The following is a 17,556-nucleotide window of genomic DNA, read 5'->3' on the forward strand; positions in this document are numbered from 1 at the left end:
GGAAAACCTGCTCACCAGCAGGATTAGTCCCTTGAACTTTACAGAACCCTCTGGAAGCTTCCCTCATGGGATCCCTGCTGTCTCAGCCATCCTCTTGACTCTCCTTGAGATCAGCCAAAATGTAGATATCTTTGAAACCCCTTGCTTCCTGGTTGAAATTAGGCAACAGTCCAGAAGCTGACGAAAGATGACACAGACACTTCTCATGGTTTGCATGTCCTTAGGGAAAAGGGACTAAAAGCACATACCAGAAGCAGGTTTTCAAAAGACAGGCTTGGCTACTGGTTGTTGTAAGGAGTGAGGGAGTTTTACTATATATTCCTATGACCTGTGTAATCCCTCTCACTTCACAATACTTGGTTCTTACATACGAAAAATAATTCCTAAAAATAAAAATGTACTAGTCAGGAAGGATCAGAATCATTTATATCACTTTATGTTCTTCATCATGAATCTGTCTTCCCAATGCCTGTGCTGGAAAAACTAAAGCAGGGACTCAAATGGAGTACTGAACACATCATTGAAGGAAGGAGCTACTTTCCTTCTATATTGCAGGATGGGGATGTGCCCAGAGAGGCCAGGCACTGTGTTGCCAGGGATGCTATGCTAAATCCTGCAGCAGCTGCCTCTGTTCAGGAAGCCAGCTTGAACTGAGGGTTACTTTACCTGTGTTAATGAGTGGTATCTCATCATTAATGGTTACACTATAGCTAATTGCAGCCTTCCTTGGATGTGTTATACATATGTATGTATTGCTTCTGCAGCCAGCAGTAAGGTCTCCTGTCCCATTGCAGCATTGTTTTTGTCAGGGAGGGAAGAAGTGCTTCCATGCATGGTTGTGCAGCTCTGCCTGCCCATACACCAGCATCTTTTCACCTTTTACCGTTGCACATTCCAATCTTACTCTACTCTGAGTATTCCCAGCTGGGAAAAGCTGCTATACTTTTCTTCTCATTGACTGTATTTACAAATCGTCACTGTTTATCTCAGAGGTGGCCAGGATGCTCCTTTAGGTTCCAGGGGCTGCAGGCCCTGCTCACTCAAAGCCTATTCCTCCCCAGAGAGGATGCTGCTCAGGAAGCAGCTGAGATGCTGGAACAGGCAGCTTTTCCCGGTGTTAGTGCATGCTGTGCTACTGATCGGGCTTTCTCTCAGCTGCTCCTTGTGAGCTGAGGTGGACGTTACATTCTTCTAAAAGAGAGCCAACTAGCTTTTCATAACACTTTTTAAATTATTGGAACCGTCGATATTAAAAAAAAAAGATAAACAAAAACAAACCACAAACAAACAAAAAACACACGCACAAAAAAAAAAAAAAAAAAAAAGTGAAAGTTTTCTCCTAAAACTTGGGTTCTTTTCCCTGCTGTTCAAACTGAGACTTCAATGGTACAAGCTAAGCCAGATGAACGAGGAGACTGAACCCCCAAGCTCCCGGCCTGTGCCCGCAGCCCCGAGAGCCGCGGGGCTCCGGCGCAGCGCCGCTCCCGGCTGGAAGGACGGAGGGATGGCTGGAGAGAGGGGCGGGCCGCTCCGGCCGCCTCACGGGCCCGGCTCCGCGTCACGGCCCGCTCCGCGCCGGCGGGAGCGGCGGGAAGGCGGGGCGGGAGCGGCGGGAAGGCGGGGCGGGAAGGCGGGAAGGCGGGGCGGGAAGCGGCGTTAGAGCAGCGGCGGGGCCGCGCCGTGCCGGGCCGATGGAGCCGGGCAGAGAGGGCGGCTGCTGGTTCCTGTACTACGCGTACGGCAGCAACCTGCTGCGGGAGCGGCTGCTGCTGCGGAACCCCTCGGCCGCGCTCTGCGCCCCGGCGCGCCTGCAGGTGCGTGAGGGGGCGGCGGGGGCGCTGAGGGAGCCCGGCATTCCTGCAGGGAGCCCGGCATTCCTGCAGGGAGCCCCAGTGTCCCCACGGAGCCGCACGTCCCCACGGCTGCCTGTGGGTGCCTGCAGCCCGTCCGTCCCTCCGCGGGGGCGGCCCCAGCAGGGATCAGGCGAGGCGGTGGTGCCGGGCTCTGTGCCGTGGTGCGCAGTGACGGGACAAGGAGCGAGGGACGAAAACTAGAACGGAAGAAGTTTCACCTCAGCATGAGGAATAACTTCTTTACGTGGAGGGAGGCAGAGCGCTGAACTGGCTGCCCAGGGAGGTTCTGGCGTGTCCCTCTCCGGAGATATTCCAAACCCTCCTAGGCGCGTTTCTGTGTCACCTGCTGGAGGTGCCGCTGACTTGGCGGGACGGGTTGGACAGATGATCCCGGGACGTCCCTTCCCACCCTGGCTATCCTGTGCTTCTTGACCCAGGGCCTGCTGCCGGGGCTGCCCGCAGCAGAAGGAATGTTTGTGGTAGTCCCACTGCTGCAGGGTTATCTGACAGGACCTGACCTCCCAGGCTGCCAGCCATGACCCATGGCCCGTGTGTAAAACACTATGGACTTTGAAATGTAAAATAGCAGGAAATAATTCTTTACTGTGAGGGTGATGAAGCATTGGGGCAGGTTGCCCAGAGAAGTTGTGGATGCCCCATCCCAGGTAATGTTCAAGAGCAGGTTGGATGTGGCTTTGAGCAAACCTGTCTAGTGGGAGGTGTCCCTCGTACAGGTGAGGAGCTCTCCCTGTGCTGTGTGGCAGGCAGATGGGAGCTTTCACCCAGCTCTGCACACCTGCAGCTGACACCTTCATACACCATACAGCGCAGTTCTTTCCCTGCCAGGCTATTAAATACCATTGGATCAGATTGGCTTTAGTGCAGGCTTGGAAACACAAGCTTGTGGTCATTAAAGCTGTTGATGTACAGATCTGTGCAACTGGAAGGATGCTTGGAGGAGCAGAGTGTCAATTGACACTTACAGGTGACTCGAAGGTTCTCTTGGGGAAACTGGCAGGAGATGATCTATGTTAGAGTGTATGAAGAAGTTCCAAAAACTTGTCATCAATCAACTCCCCATAATCAGATACTTGGTGTCTCTTGGGACTATCAACCTGGCAGCTGAGACCTGCTCCTGTAAAGCATGAGGAACTTACAGCTACCCCTCCACTGAGTGTGCTGAGAGCCCAGCACCTTGCAGGATCAGACCTTGAAGGCAGGGAGAAAGGCACTAGTAGTGTGTGCTTATCTTTGAATAAAAGCAAGCTTCTTCAGGTTGATTTCCAGCTTAGCCAGTAAGCACCTCTTGCCCCACTGCAGGTTGGCTGCCTTCTCTAGCTGGCCTTTGACTGATTGCTATGTTCCCTGCCGACACCGGGTGGCTTAACTCCCTTTTTTCCAGCTGGAAAATCACTGATGCTAGGGAGTGAGTAACTGCAGGAAGGTTGGAGGTGATTCCTATTAATTGCTCTGTGATAGTGCCACTTGGGCTTAAAAAAAGAAGAAACAGCCTGTAAACAGAGTTCTTTGGACCCTAAACTAAAGTAAAAACTTCAGTTAAACTTTAGTTAAACTTCCCTCTAACTTAAATTTTCAAAGCTTTCTTAATCTTCAGCCAAAAGTTGTTAAGAAATGGGATGTGTAACAAGCACAGGAAGGGTATTACACTGGTACTTAGAAGGACTAAAGACCAATTTCTTGACCGAAAAAAGTATCTCCTGTGTTTTATCCCACACATGTAAGTTATAACCATAGTGTAACTTAGAGTTTCCTGCTTCCAGAACCAGAGTGAACTGTGCTGTTTCTGTGTGATCTCTGTTGCTGTTTTTTGGGTGGTGCCTGATGATTTTATACAGCTCCTTGCAGCTATTCAGTGCAGATCAGGTCCAAGAAAATGTAAGGGAGTTTTCCCCCCACCTTTTTTAGTGAGACTAAAGTGAGAGTACTTGATTTTATCCAGGATTTTCTTGGAGCTGCCCTTCAATTACTTGTGCTCATCTGTAACCTCAATCTATGACTCGACTGGACTTCTGTGCAGATAGCTTGGTGCATCTAAGTAAACTTTTTCTAGTGAAATTGATTAATTAAGGGACGTTTTATGGGGCAGTAAGAAGACTCATGTTTCTAGAGTAAACATTGTGGCTTTGCCAGGCTGCTGTCACTTATGCACACACACACACACACAAATTGATAGGTGTTCTCTCTGTGTGCCTCCAAGTGCTTTATTTTTTTGCAACCTTTTTCCCATATCTATTAGGACATATTATAATGAGAGTGATGTGTCTCAGATGGAATACTAATGTGTACATGAGTGTTTCAAATCAAAATCATATGTTCAAGAGGGTGGTTGTAAGAAATACACAAAGCTGTGGGGTTGCGTAGGTTTGGGTTTTATTTTTGTTGTTGTTAAGCAGGTAGTCTTCCTTAAAGCTTGGTTTGAATTTCGGGAGGGAGGGTGTGCTTCCCTTCTGTACTGCTAGGGAAGGATTCACAAATTGGTTAATAAGTAGGAGAGAAAAATGAGTGTATTGAGTCAGGTGAGAAATTACATTGATACCAGTCAATAACCCATTATTCTCTTTTTCATGTATGTTAATATTTTATATGCTTGTAAGAAAAAGTGATATTTGTTTCCTAAAAGAAAGTTTCTACTTGCAAAAACCTGAATAAGTTCACTGAAGGAGACATATGCCTTGACTTGAAAATACTGAAGAATGTTCCAGATGAGTGGTGAAATGGCATAAACATTTTAAAATACAAGGGATGGTGTTTTGTAATTGGGTAGTCTTATTAGACAAGACCCAAAGCTCACCATCTTGTAGACTTCTTTACCTTTACTATTTTCCTGGATCCTGCATAGTAGCATTTAAGTCTTATCACAAAAACCTTCAAAGGATTTGGCACCAGGTAGGTGGCACCAGGTAGGTGGTAGGTGGCTGTCTGTTCTTCCTTCTTTGTCTCCAACTGGCTACATGTACTACTGTCCTTTGGCTGCCCCTTTCATGTCAAGAATAACCAACAACCCCAGTTTCAAGGGGAAATTGATTGTCTACATTGCTTTCATTTGCAGGATTTTAAGCTCGAGTTTGGTCATCATCAAGGCAGGACAAGTTCTGTCTGGCATGGAGGTACAGCTACCATTACTCAGAGCCCTGGGGACGAAGTGTGGGGAATAGTGTGGAAAATGAACACTTGCAATCTAAGTTCGCTGGATAAGTAGGTGACTTAACTTTTGCTGTCTTCTGCTACTTCAGAGTGGTTGAAAATTAGTTAATTTTTGGTAAAGAGCTGTATGGAAGCTATGGTGTTGGAATCAAGAAGATGCTTTTGATTTTAATATGTGAATTCTATTTCACAGGATGTGTATTGACTTCTGACACTTGTGTGATTAAAATAGCGTTGTTTTCAAGTCAAAGCTACTTTTAGGGGTATTTTAACAATCTGTGGACCTTGATTTGAAGTCATGCTCCTTTTACTTTTTTTAACCTGTCTTCCCAATTTCCTGTCTATTTTAAATTTCTAAAATCTGTATTTGTCCTATGGTGTTTTTCCCATTACTTTAGGGAAAATTTCCTTTGAGACTGACATCAATGTCTGTCTGTATACATCTGTAGACTCCAGTTGTAGCAGAAAAGGAATAGATAAGGACAAGACTGCAGAAGGGAGATCTTTAATACAGGCAAAGGGACCTTTTGTGGAAGTTATTTGACATGTCATCTCTTCTAAGGACATAAACTTTTGTGAGCTTGAGGAATATCCAAGCAGAGAGCTGTGGTGTTAAAGTTTCCCCCTTCGAATGGGAGAGCCTGACTACACCTTTGCAATGCATGGTGTAGAATGTTCTACCTGTGCCTGGTAATTAAGAGACATTCAAGGAAACCTGAGCAAGTTGCTCCCAGGCTGAAGTCTGAAAGACCACCTGGTTAAACAAAGCAAGGAATAGCATGACTTCTTGCAGGGTCTAAGACAGGGTTTAATCTCCAAAACTTTGCCTGCTGCCATGTGCTTGTTGCAGCTTTTGAGATGTGCCTGCACAGCGTGGTGCTTCTGGTACACAAGGATTGTTTGTTCAGAGCAGTTAATCACTGACAATTCCAATAGAAATCTGGGCTAGTAAAAACAAGGGAGCAAGGCATAATAAACCCAGTGAAAGCACTACCTCAATACTGTTCACCTGTCTCTGGTACTGCTGCAATTCCAGTGTGTTAACATGTCCTTAAAATCCTGGCAGTGATACTTGGTTCCAATGTGCTTTTTGCTGCCTATGTTGAACCTGAAATACAACAGAAACTGTTGCCCAAGTTCTCTTAGCACCTTATGGTAATGGCCGCTCTTGAGCTCTCTTGTCCTGGCTGGGAGTGTTAGCAAGAAGACAGGAGCATCAAGTTGGCATGCTTGTGCTTGTGGACAGCTTCACATGTCCTGCTTTATTATCTCCTGAGTTCCTCTGCTCTTGCTTACAGTAGCACTTGAGCATCCTGACCCCCCTTCTACTGACCTTTATTTAAAACTCCTGATTTACCATGCTTTCCTGAAGCATAAACTTCCTAAGTATGATAATCCTGTCTGACAGCATCTGCTTTTGTGTTTCCCCTCCATGGGGACAGTATTTTGTCCTTTGATTTCCATAAGTGTTTACACGCTGTTTACAGTAGATATAGTGTAAGATTGCAGATCCCTGGTACTTGTTTGATGGCATAAATTTGCTTGCAATGCTTGCTAAGGTACTAGAGACTTGAGTGCTGTAACGCCACCAAAATCTGCAGCATGGACACTAGCACTACAGATTACTTTTTCCCCGTTGCCTCATTGATGCCATGGAAGGAGACTGAAAATTGGATGTGTTCTTGGCTTTTATAATCATAGTCAACAGTGCTCTTCTAAGAATTGCTCCTAACCCAGTCAAATGACCTTGCAGATGCTTCTGCTGAAGGTCTTGGGATCCTTTGGCTGCATACAAGCTGATATATTTGTAGGTTCTCCTCCAAGTTGTTTCCTGAAATTGCCATGTATTCCAAAAAGAAAGTGACCACCTGGTTTTTTTTGCCCCTCTTAATCTGGGTAGTCTCTGTGTTATCCAGAAGCAGAGGAGAGAATGTGTAATTGAGGCTACGTGTAGTTAGTTGAAATACTAACGAAACAATGTAATATATAGAAAACAGATATGGGAGGGGAAACTTTTGCTTAGATGGCAGAACTCTTTGGCTTCAAATTCATGTTTTTTGCTGTCTTAGTCACTTCTGTGGGGTTTTTGTCCTCTGTACTTCACAAACCTTTAAGTTACAGACTAAATAATGACTTTGCCTCATAGATTCTAGCAATGGATGTTAGTGAACAGTTTTCTTGCTCTCACACAATCACATGACTTATTTTGTAGTCTGAATCTGCAGTTAGCTTCCAGTCCGTACTTGCACTCAACCTAGTTACTTGGCTAACATGGCCCACATTATGTATGTTAAATAACTTGAAATGGTATCAAGTCTTTGAGAAAAAGATGAGTTGACAAGTTTATATTGGACAAGCAGGGTTAAAACCATGTTATGACTCGTAGCTAAAGTACATCTAAAGCTAATTGTGCTATAAAATCTCTTGTATTGCTTAAGCTTCTCGTTTACTTCTGACTGTTTCCTCAGATTTTTATTGGTGGCTAAATGCCAGTGGTTGAGGACAATAAGTAGCCTTGGTTTTGAATCTTTGTTTTTTGAAGCATAATTTTGCTAATTAAAAAAAAAAAACAACCAAGTAGTTTTTTGCCCTGACCTAGCTCATTGCTGCTCTGTATCTTGTGCAAATTAAAAGGTGTCTTGGATTATTCACTGGAAAGTGCATTGCACAAGTTGTGCAAGTTTCCCCTTATTAAAATGGACAAGATAAAACTTTGCAATTGTTTCTTTATCTGAGTGTCAGCGAAGGAACATGTGTCTGTCTCATTAATTCTGATAATCTGTTTCTCTTTCAGACTACCTGTCTTCCACAGTAATTAGTTTAGGAGTATTCTCTTTCTGACTTTGCAGGTTAATCACAAGTCGTCATTTCTTACAGAGCTGAAATGATAAAAGTGAATGCTGCTTCTTCTATAAAAGCGTATTTTCTTATATTAAACAATTTGCATGGAAATATGTTTTGCTTCATTTGTTTTTCTTTAAGTATATTAAAGCACAGACCAGTGGCCTGCCTTGAATTCTGTTATAATAAATCCATGTTTAATTGCATAGTTGGTTTGAAAGGTGGCTTGGTTAATTGACATGATAGGAATATATGTCTTTTACAGGCAAGAGGGAGTTGAGGATGGCATTTATGTCCCAATAGAAGTTAATGTACACACACAAGCAGGAAAGGTACTGACCTGTCGAAGCTACCAGATGAAGGACTATGTCTCTGGTCCCCCTTCTCCACAGTATAAAAAGGTAGGTGATGCAGCACTTTAGTTATGGAAGAGTGTACAGAAGTTTATAATGCAGTACTTCTGTGCTATTTAATAAGTACTTTGATTACAGTGGATGGAAGGCATGACTACTGTAAAGGTATAACAGTCCTTGTGCAATGTACTGCTGTAATGATGCTCACAGGAGATTGCTAGCTCTTACAGGCCTTGTAAATCAGCTTGGGGTTTTTGGTTTAGTTATACTTTACAGGAAGTCCCTATATAACTTGTGAATTAGCTGTGATTTGCACAAGGATTTCTGGAGGATGCTGTTCACATATATGTGGCAATTCTCTGTTTGAAAAATTAAGTACTCTACTGAAAGGACAGAGGGAAGCTTCTGTGGGGAAAATACAGCACCTGGCTTGTAGTTTCCAGGACGTGGGTTATGCTTACTGTCACAGGAAGTACTTGCTATCACGACAGGGTGCATCTGTCACCTTTTACCAGACACATCACCAGTACACCACAGGGCTCCAGCAGCATTGCAGAGCACTGCAGGGTTCCCCCTTGATGGCTGGTGAGGCAGACGTGTTTCAACACTGTTCTGCAACACTGACTCTGTAGGGACACATGACCCAGTCACGCAGCAGGCCTGACCTGCTTAGCCTGTGAGATCTGTGCAGGCCCAGGCTGGGGTGGTGTGTCTGAGTAGTGCAGCTTTAGTACTGCTACAGACATCACTGCAGCTGGCTTTTCCTACCTGAAGTGCAGAAACCAGGAGTGAGCCTGTGAAATCCCAAGTGTGCCACCTTCTCCAAACTGAGGAACTCACTCCTATGAACGACTTCCAGGAGCACAGCTTCTGTGGGAGTGCTGAAGAGAGGGCTTGCTTAGAAAGCAGGCTCTGCTTTTCCACAAACCTCTTCCCTGCCGATCCACCTCGTGGCAAGGCAGGTCTTTAGGGCTTTTCAGGGAGTTAGTATATAGTCTGCTGCTGTGTGTCAGCTCTCATTGGTATGCTGAAAGTGCAGACCTCTGATATTGACAACTTTATCATTCCTTCCTGGTTCTGTCAGGAGCAGTTGTTAGTTCTGTTCTTCTCCTGTGCCCCCAGCTTTTTTTTTTTTGTTTCTTTGTTTAAATTAACCAGGCAGGAGAGCTAAAAACTTAAAAGATTACTGCATTTGCTAACAGTGACTGAACTACATCCATCTCCTGTTATGTACTTTTTGTGGCAAAATTATTTCTTTCCAGACACCTCATCCTTGAAATGTATGCTGTTGAATGCATGAAAACATATTTAGAATGTTCATTTCTATATGCAAGCTTGCTGGTGTCTCCTTCAAGCTGTATTCCTACAACTTCCTCTACTCCTCTCACTATCACATCTTTTCTTCTGCACCAATACTTTAGTTTCTTTCATGTATAGAAGGAAAGCAGCATTAATAAGCTAAGGAATCTGTACTTTTTCACTGAGTTAAGTGTCTGTTTGTTATTCCTGTACCCTGTCTAGGTACTTGTTGTTGTCCTTTGGACAGCTTAGTTTTAAAAATACTTTTTAAATTTTCAGCCAACTTCAGTGTCACACCTGAGTGAGAAGTAGCATATATTATTGAAATTATCATCTTGTCTGGAAAAAAGAACTGAATAACAGCTTAATTAGAGAGTCTTGTGCACTTCAGTAACGCATCAGAATCTCAGGGGTAGTTAAAAGCCTTTTCAGAGTAATTTTGTTCACGCTGTTCTGGTCTTCAGCAGTCTGCCAGAAGCCTTTGGCTAACCTTAGGTACAAATAGCACTATTTGAGATGAATTCTCTGGGTAACTTAAATGGTTCCTCCTACTCAAGTGATTGTTTGGAGGAGTCTGTCCTTTCTATTACTGAAGGCTTTTTTTTTCCGTTTTAATTATAGGTTATCTGCATGGGTGCAAAACAGAATGGCTTGCCAACTGATTATCAGGAGAAATTAGAAGCTATTGAAACTAATAACTATGCAGGACCGGTGCCAATCATGGAAGAGATTGAAGCTGCTATTAAAGCAGAGGAAATAAATTCTGCATAGAATGCCTCTGCATTTGCTTGGCCATTCACCTTGATTAGATATCTCTCTTCACTGTGCTGCTTAGCAGTTTATTTATCAAGAAAAATGAGTTTGCTGTGCATCTGCAGCAAACCATTAGACATAACTTGCAGTCTGAAGACACATTGACATTGGTAACTTCTTTTTCTATGAATAGCTTGAGTATATGCTGAAGTACATGCTGCAAGTACGTTGCAGATTCAGGAATTATCTATCTGCAATTGTCATGCAGTGCTGCATGTAAATTTGTGCTTCATGTCCAGTTTACTGACCTTTTAAAAAGAAAAAGGCCATCGTCATGAATTTTGCATCTGTTGCATTCTGAGGAATAAGGGCTGCAGGATCAGGTCATATGTTTGTACAAGTTATATGTATGCATGACTACATTTGTTAGATGCAAAGTAAACTCAAACCTCTAAGGCTAAACCTTTTTCTCTGCTACTTCTCATAATGTTTTAAAGCCCAGTTCTTGTTCCTGTTTTATAGTTAATAGAAAAAAAGTAGCATTTTTTTAACTCCTTCCATGTTTTAAAGCGTAAGTCCAAAAGGCAGCCTGGGCCTGAAGACAACATTCAGCAAAGCATCTCATTCAAACCATCATAGTTTCCTTCCTTTCAACATCTAGTGAAAGTCATGGGTGAACTCGTTAGCTATAACCAATAAATTTTTAAAGAATTCATTTTGGTTTGGTATTTCTAAGGTTTTTTAAATTATCTTTTTGAATGGCTTATTTGTCTATCTAAGCCTTGGTCTAGTGAAATCAGAAAGTCTCCTTTGAGCCCTACCACATTTATTTTGTGGGTTTTTTTCTCTATTAAACCCTAAATTAACAGACTTGGCCTCTTGTGTTGGTTTTTTGTTTGTTTGTTTGTTTTTTCTCCCCACAGTTTGACAATCCAATGCAAAACTGGAAGCTTTTGTAACATATAGAGAATTTATTTTCATGGTACTTTGCAACCCCTGCAGTTAGTCTTTGGGGGAATGAGGAAAAATTGACAACCTGGAAGGTGTCAAATCACTGAGATTTGGCTTATCTTCTTCACAGTGTATTTTTTTCTCTTGATGTGCAGAGAGCTGTAAGATATAATTGATGTCACTGTGTGACTGCTTAGCTAAGTAAATGATAAAATAACAGACTGACCATGTCTTCTCTGTTTAAAATGTTTTCTATAAACTTCTGCCAAGTTGGTGTAGCTGCTGTCCTGATGTAGTATGTCTGTTTCCAGAATTGGGCACAGTGACTTCTGTAAAACACGGTACTTTCCGCATTAGCGCTGTCTAGTTGGAGTAAATAAAACTGTGATTACCAAACCTCAACCATGTCTGTTCAGTGTGCACCCCTCAAGCATATCACAGATTTTTAGGGTTGGAAGGGACCTCTGGAGATCATCCAGTCCACCATCTGTCAAGGCAGGGTCACCTCGAACAGGTAACACAGGAACACGTCCAGGTGGGTTTGAAATTACTCTGGAGAGAGAGACTCCACGACCTCCCTGTGCAGAGTGCGTTGCTGATGTAAATAAAATGTGATGTGGGGGTGCAGCTGAAGCATCTACTGGCTGTTTGTGGTTTTTTAATGGATGTAAAGTCAGTAGGGAGCGCAAAACTATGCATGAAGTATTCCTCTGGCAGTTTCCTTGCGCGGGGGGAGCTTGACCGAGGGAACTGGTCGCTGTCAGAGGACCCCTGGCACCTCTCGGGGAAGGAGGGGTGGGTGCGGAGGGCAATGCTATGCTGGCGGAGGGAAAGCCTTGGGCCATTCCTGCGCGGGGAGGAGCCGCTTCCCGCTGGGGAGGAGAGACCGTGTGTGGGGCGGGAGGGGGTGAGGAGAGCGCCCGTGGGCTCCTCCCCTGGCCTCCGTGCCTTCGGCGCCGCGGTGAGTGCGGGGAAGGGCCGGGGGAGAGGGCTGGCGGGTTCCAGTGTCTGCTTTCTGTACAGCAAAGTTTCTGCGGTACCGCGCGGAAGGCTTGGAAGGTGGGAGGGGAAGGGCTGCGCCGCTCCTGAGCTGGAAACTTCGGGGCTCCCCGGGAGGGTCCGTCCCGCCGCGGCCGGCGCTGTCTGCCGGGGAGCGGGGAGCGGGGACGGGAGCAGCGCCCGCGGACAGCGCGGAGACAGCGCCTTCGTGCGAAACACAGCAGCGCTGCCGGCGTAAGTGGGGCTCCCGATGCTGGCGAGGATGTGCTCCTCGGCTGTCGGGGAAGGGTGGTGAGGTCCCAGGGACGGAGGAGGTGGGAGGGATGCATCGCTCCCCTCCCGGCCGCGGCGGGGTGCAGGGAGCCATTGGCTTCCCCGAAAGCCGCAGCGGAGATCCCAGTGCAGGCGCGGAGGCACGCGGCGCTCGCTTAGGCCCCGGTGCTTCGCCCACCTACCGCGAAAGAAGCTGGAAGAGAAGGAGGCGGGAGCGGTTCGCAGGGCAGGACGGTGCCCCGCGGCCTGGCCGCGAGTCCATCAGCTCCGTCATTCCATCAGCTGCAACTTTCCGTGTAGGATTCGCTGCTGGTTGCATGTGAAAATAGTAAATGACAGTAGAAAAGCAGTTCCATGTTTATAGACAACAGTGAATTGCCCCCTCCTCCTCTGTCTCTTAACAAAACAAAACAATCGCAAAAAATTCTCTGGTTGGAGAAAGTTTCTCTGCTTTCTAGTAGTGACTCCTTATTATTATTTATTGATCTTTTCCCACTGGGAAGGAGTTACAAGGAAGTCACATAAAGTATTCCTAACAGGAGCTTCTTAATGCATCCAAACACTATATATAAAGTTGTATTTCTATACAAAGGAATCTCTTAAGATATGTAAGAACAAAACCTGTGAGGGATGTGAATATTTCTGCCAAAGCCTGTGCCTTTAAAAAAAAGCTTGTCATTTTACCAGATGGAGGCAGACATAATTTCTTCTGTATTCTTTTATATCTGTTGCTCTTCAAATAACTAGGGATGCTTACAAAAGCTTATGATACAGTCAGAAGAGAGAGAGAGAAGGGAGGGAGGAAAAACCACTGAAAGATGCTGATCTCTGGGACCCCAGAGCAATGCAAGAGCATGAGTGGTAATGGATTTACAGGAATATGATGCTAACATATGGGTCCCTGGGCATTTATTGACATGTGTAGCATCACTGATGATAGCTAGAGATTGTGAAGTGGGGCGTGATGAGTGTGCTTTAATTCACAAAAGCAGAATAATTTAAGATCTGCATGGGGACTCTGTACAAGCTCTACCAATGCACCATTTTTGCTATAATAATAACAGGCTATTTTTTAGTACCTTTGGGAGTACATTGCATTGCTTCTCATCAAACAGGCAGACTTTTTGTGTAGCACATGTGCCCATTTGCCTTTAATCTCTGCGTGTTTTTTACTATTCTTGAAATAAGTAAAATAGCTAAAGTTCTTTTAAATGTGAGAGCTGCTGTGTGGAAATAGGTGTTTTATTCACTTATTATAGTCAAAGACTGACTGCTGTTGCATGCATGACATAAGATGTGGAAAATCAATCCCTTTTCTGTCTCTCCCAATGAGAGCAAAAAGTAGAATTTATGCTGGCTGACAGAGTCCAGATTACCAAGCATACCAAAATTTCCAGTTCTCCTCTTGCTGTAATGACTCCGCAGTGAGTAACTGACACTGTAAAATAGCTTTTCTCAGGAAACAAATTTGACTTGAAGACACAAAGGGCATAGGGCTCTGTTTCATGTGAAATGAAGCATAGTTTTCATACAGCCACCTTTGGAAGAGTGATCATCTTGCAAATGCTATGGACAGAAGGCTGTGTACTGGGGACTTCACTAGCCCTGGACTGGCACTCAGGTTTCTGTGCTTCACTGTTGTCCTGCCAGAGTTGGCTACTAGTGCTGTGTAAATCCTGAAGATAATCCAGCTAGTGGCTGCAGGTAACTAGGTAATAGCAGAGGACTATCTCACAGGCAGTTTAGAGGAGCAGTTCTTGTCAGAATAGGAAGACTGCAGAAGGAATATTGACCGAGTTTTCAACTCTTCAGAAATATTCTAGATTGGTATCAAATTAGTTGCTTTAAGGGACAGTTGTTAATTAAGTTGCTCCTTGTATTGCCTTTATTGTGTCATTTTACACAGTCCCAATTCCCTAGCTGACCCAGAAGTTAATAAGGATTCAATTCCCTAGCTGACCCAGAAGCTGAAATGTTTTTTAGCTGTTCTGTAAGATTCTTCAGCCCGTTTATCTACAGCATTTACCTTTGAGAAGACCTTGTTGCAATAAACCAGCACATTCTTTGCTGCCAGGGGTCTTGCAGCACTGGGAGTGGAACAGGCATCACAGTTTTGTTAGAAGAAAGAACTAGGAGATCTTAGTAAAAAGAGGATGTGAGGAGGGCAGGGCCAGGAAAAGTAGAAATGTATATACGCTTGCACAATGCTGAGAGTAGAGGGAACTCAGAGGAAACACGAGATGGAAGTGCCAGTGCCTTTGTGCAGAAGGCATTGGGGCCACTGCAGCTTATTGACACGGATTGTACAAAACCTTGCTGGAAGTACGATGCTTTTACTGTACCTCTTACTATGACAAATTTCATTTCCCTGTTTCATTTCCCTCCTTATTCCTGGCCTGATCCCCATCTTGCTTCCTCTTTTTATTCTCAGTGGCACAGGTTTATGATAGCATTGATTGCCACACTTGCTGTTGCTTCTCATATCACTTCAATCTCCATCAGCATTTCATTTGGCCAAGACCCTGTCTTCCCTTTCTTCTTGGCTTTTACAGCCAAGTGGGTAGGTAAGTATTCTGCTCTTGGGCTCTTTTTAATTAGTTCTAGTCTGTTTCCTGCCTTCTTCACCTGATGGACTTCGCTGTCCTCAAAATGACTAAATGCATTTCCTCTTCAACATCACTGGCAGCCTCTTTAGTAAGTAATTGGGTTTTTTTCGTTTTCCTCTTAGGAACAAGAAGTCCATTCTCTTCCCAGATAGGAAGCTTTTCACTGTGAGTGTTTCTCCTGTTGTCTCCTCATACCAGACTCCTGCTTCATTCAGGTATCATCTGTCTTGTCTGTCTCCATTCCTCCTTAGGTGTTCTGCTGTTTCAGCTGCTCTGTCAAGCTTGCAAATCTTTCCCTTTTTCTTGCTCATTTCTCCAAATAGATGTGTTCACAAGCTGTTGCTGTTAAAGCAGGTGATCTGTTTTGACTGTAACTTGTAAGACCCTTAAGGTGTCTTTCAGAAAAGACATTATTCATTTATTCACTTTAGCCCTTTCAGAAATGGAAGTCAGTATACTGAGGAATCTCACGTTAATGTATGTCTCAGTCTTTTCTAACAGCATCCCCATGACGGATGCAACATCAGTCACACGAATTGCACCGGAATAGAATCCAGCATCTGGAGGGCTCAAGATAAGGCAAAGAACACTGTATGCACTCTAGTAAGGAAGTGCTTTCAATGCCTATTTATAAGCTGCATTTACCTTTAAAAATACCAGATGTGTAACCTAGCATTGTAAAACTGACAGATCCTTCCACAAGAGACTTAGCAACCTTGTGTTCCCTCACTGAAAACTCATATTGGAGCACTGTGGAAGCTGGTGCTCTTTGTAGAAAGAGAGATGATGGGATGCAGATAAGCTGGAGACCTCATATTGTCACACACTGCCCTCGTGTTTTTAAAAATGCCACCAAAAAAAAACCCCAACAGCTCAAAACCCCTCAACAACACAAAGAAAGCTCCAGTAAAACAGAATCATTTTTGTCAAGCTTCTTAATACAGCTGATACATTTTGCTATGAATACATGTAGTAGGAAGTCTTCCTGTTCCAGCACCATTTGAAGTGTTCAGCTCTTCATTTGGTATGGATTTTCTTAATCTGTGAATGGTGGAAATTTCCTTTTTTTTTTTTGTTGTACTAAAAAGGACTGATGAAAAGTACTAAATACTCCAGTACTGGCTGGTGTGGGGTTTTGCATTGTATTTAGTATTTTAATTGAAAATATCACTGAGTATGTCATCATGCACAGAATTCATATTCCCAATCCTGACTTCCCTGCTTGGCATTTTTGTTCTTTCTCCTTTCTCCCTGATGTTTAGCCTCACTTTATATTCCTTTTTGCTTGGTTTCTTGTTTCTCCATTCTCCTGCAGATCACCTGATGTGAAAGGGAACATACTCTGTCCTGCAGCGTTTGTATGCACACCAGTTCCAGTAGCAACCATGGTTTGTACTGACTTGGATGTAGTCAGATGCAGGACAGACATCTTTGAAACTTACTTGTCATTCTGTTTTTCATATTCTGTCCTGCTGCTGTATTTCTTCTTTCTTTTCTTGTGCTCTTTGTAGATGGAACTGAAATAGTGAAGAAAATGCTTCTATTTGCTTCATACACTTGACAACGTGTTGGTTCATTCTTATGGTTTTCTGAAGATTTGTCTCAGTTCTTCTTACAAATTAGGAAGAAAGAAAATGCATTAGAATAACGTGGTCCTAGAATTGCCAAAGCAATCAAGGAATGTTGAGTGGATGCAGTATCTTGAAAAATAGGGTTAATATTCTAATTGCATGTTTTAAGATGATGCTATCTCTTTAACTAAAGCCTACAGAAGTTAAAGGCTAAATGTTGTTTTCAGCATGCTTGGTCTTCATTTACGGAATGATCTTTCTTGAACAAAGAGATGTGCCAGTGTGGCTTCTGGAAAGCTGAGTGACTCAGAAATCAGCCACTTCCTTGGGTGGGTCATCTGAATGGGGTAATGAAAGCTTGATTTGTCTGAGTGGATGCAGTCACTTACTGGTGTGGTGAGAAATTCAGATCACTTGGTTACATTCCGTTTGTTGCAAACAGTTTTTCCATTTTGGGAGTTGGCTGTGACCCAGAACAGTTGTGCTGGGGATTTGCCAGGTCTCAGCCCTTGGAGAGCCCAACTTTTAAGGCAGTTATCTGCATCCATGCAGGTCAGCAACCATAAATTGGGACCTGTTGGGAAATCCAAGGGGCTAAGCTGGTTTGCCCAGCTGGTTTGAATGTAGATAGTTAGTATCACTAAAATGCAGTAGCATAAACTGTGTCTTTCTCCAGCATCAAGTAAGAGAAGCTTTACTGATGCAGACAGCAGCTTCTGATATAGAAAACCCATATAAGTGAGATTGTTCCAGTAGCAGGTCACTTAGAATAATCTGTGAGCTGGCAGGGCTCAGTTATAGCTTGACAGGGGAATGCTAGGGAGCATTTGAGAAAGTTTACCATCACTGCAAATGTCTTGGAAAATCGTGAGAATTTTGTAGCAGCAGAGTT

General features: G+C 43.9%; 2 protein-coding genes across 16 annotated transcripts in view; both read left to right on the forward strand.

Annotated features, from left to right (window-relative positions):
- Window positions 1-1,640: 1,640 nt before the first annotated feature.
- Window positions 1,641-11,617, forward strand: GGCT (gamma-glutamylcyclotransferase). Its single transcript, XM_021525908.3, has 4 exons — window positions 1,641-1,814; window positions 4,924-5,069; window positions 8,125-8,260; window positions 10,133-11,617. The coding sequence occupies exons 1-4, from the start codon at window positions 1,692-1,694 to the stop codon at window positions 10,280-10,282; spliced, it is 555 nt and encodes a 184-aa protein (XP_021381583.1). The 5' UTR covers window positions 1,641-1,691; the 3' UTR covers window positions 10,283-11,617.
- Window positions 11,618-11,759: 142 nt separating this feature from the next.
- NOD1 (nucleotide binding oligomerization domain containing 1) overlaps window positions 11,760-17,556 on the forward strand; it is a 39,406-nt gene continuing 33,609 nt past the window's right edge. For 8 of the 15 annotated variants that reach the window (XR_014952152.1, XR_014952102.1, XR_014952144.1 and 5 more), the window contains exon 1: window positions 11,760-12,176. Coding sequence is in view for 3 of the 15 variants with exons in the window: in XM_085569552.1 (XP_085425678.1) it covers window positions 11,877-12,176 (300 nt within the window). In the remaining 12 variants the exon portion in view is untranslated. Of the gene's footprint in view, window positions 12,449-15,060; window positions 15,309-17,556 lie in introns of those variants that run through there. The other 7 variants (XM_021525907.3, XM_085569554.1, XM_085569564.1 and 4 more) reach the window with 7 other exon arrangements.

This window comes from Lonchura striata, chromosome 2, assembly GCF_050655825.1.
Source record: "Lonchura striata isolate lonStrDom1 chromosome 2, ASM5065582v1, whole genome shotgun sequence".
Taxonomy (NCBI): Eukaryota; Metazoa; Chordata; class Aves; order Passeriformes; family Estrildidae; genus Lonchura; species Lonchura striata.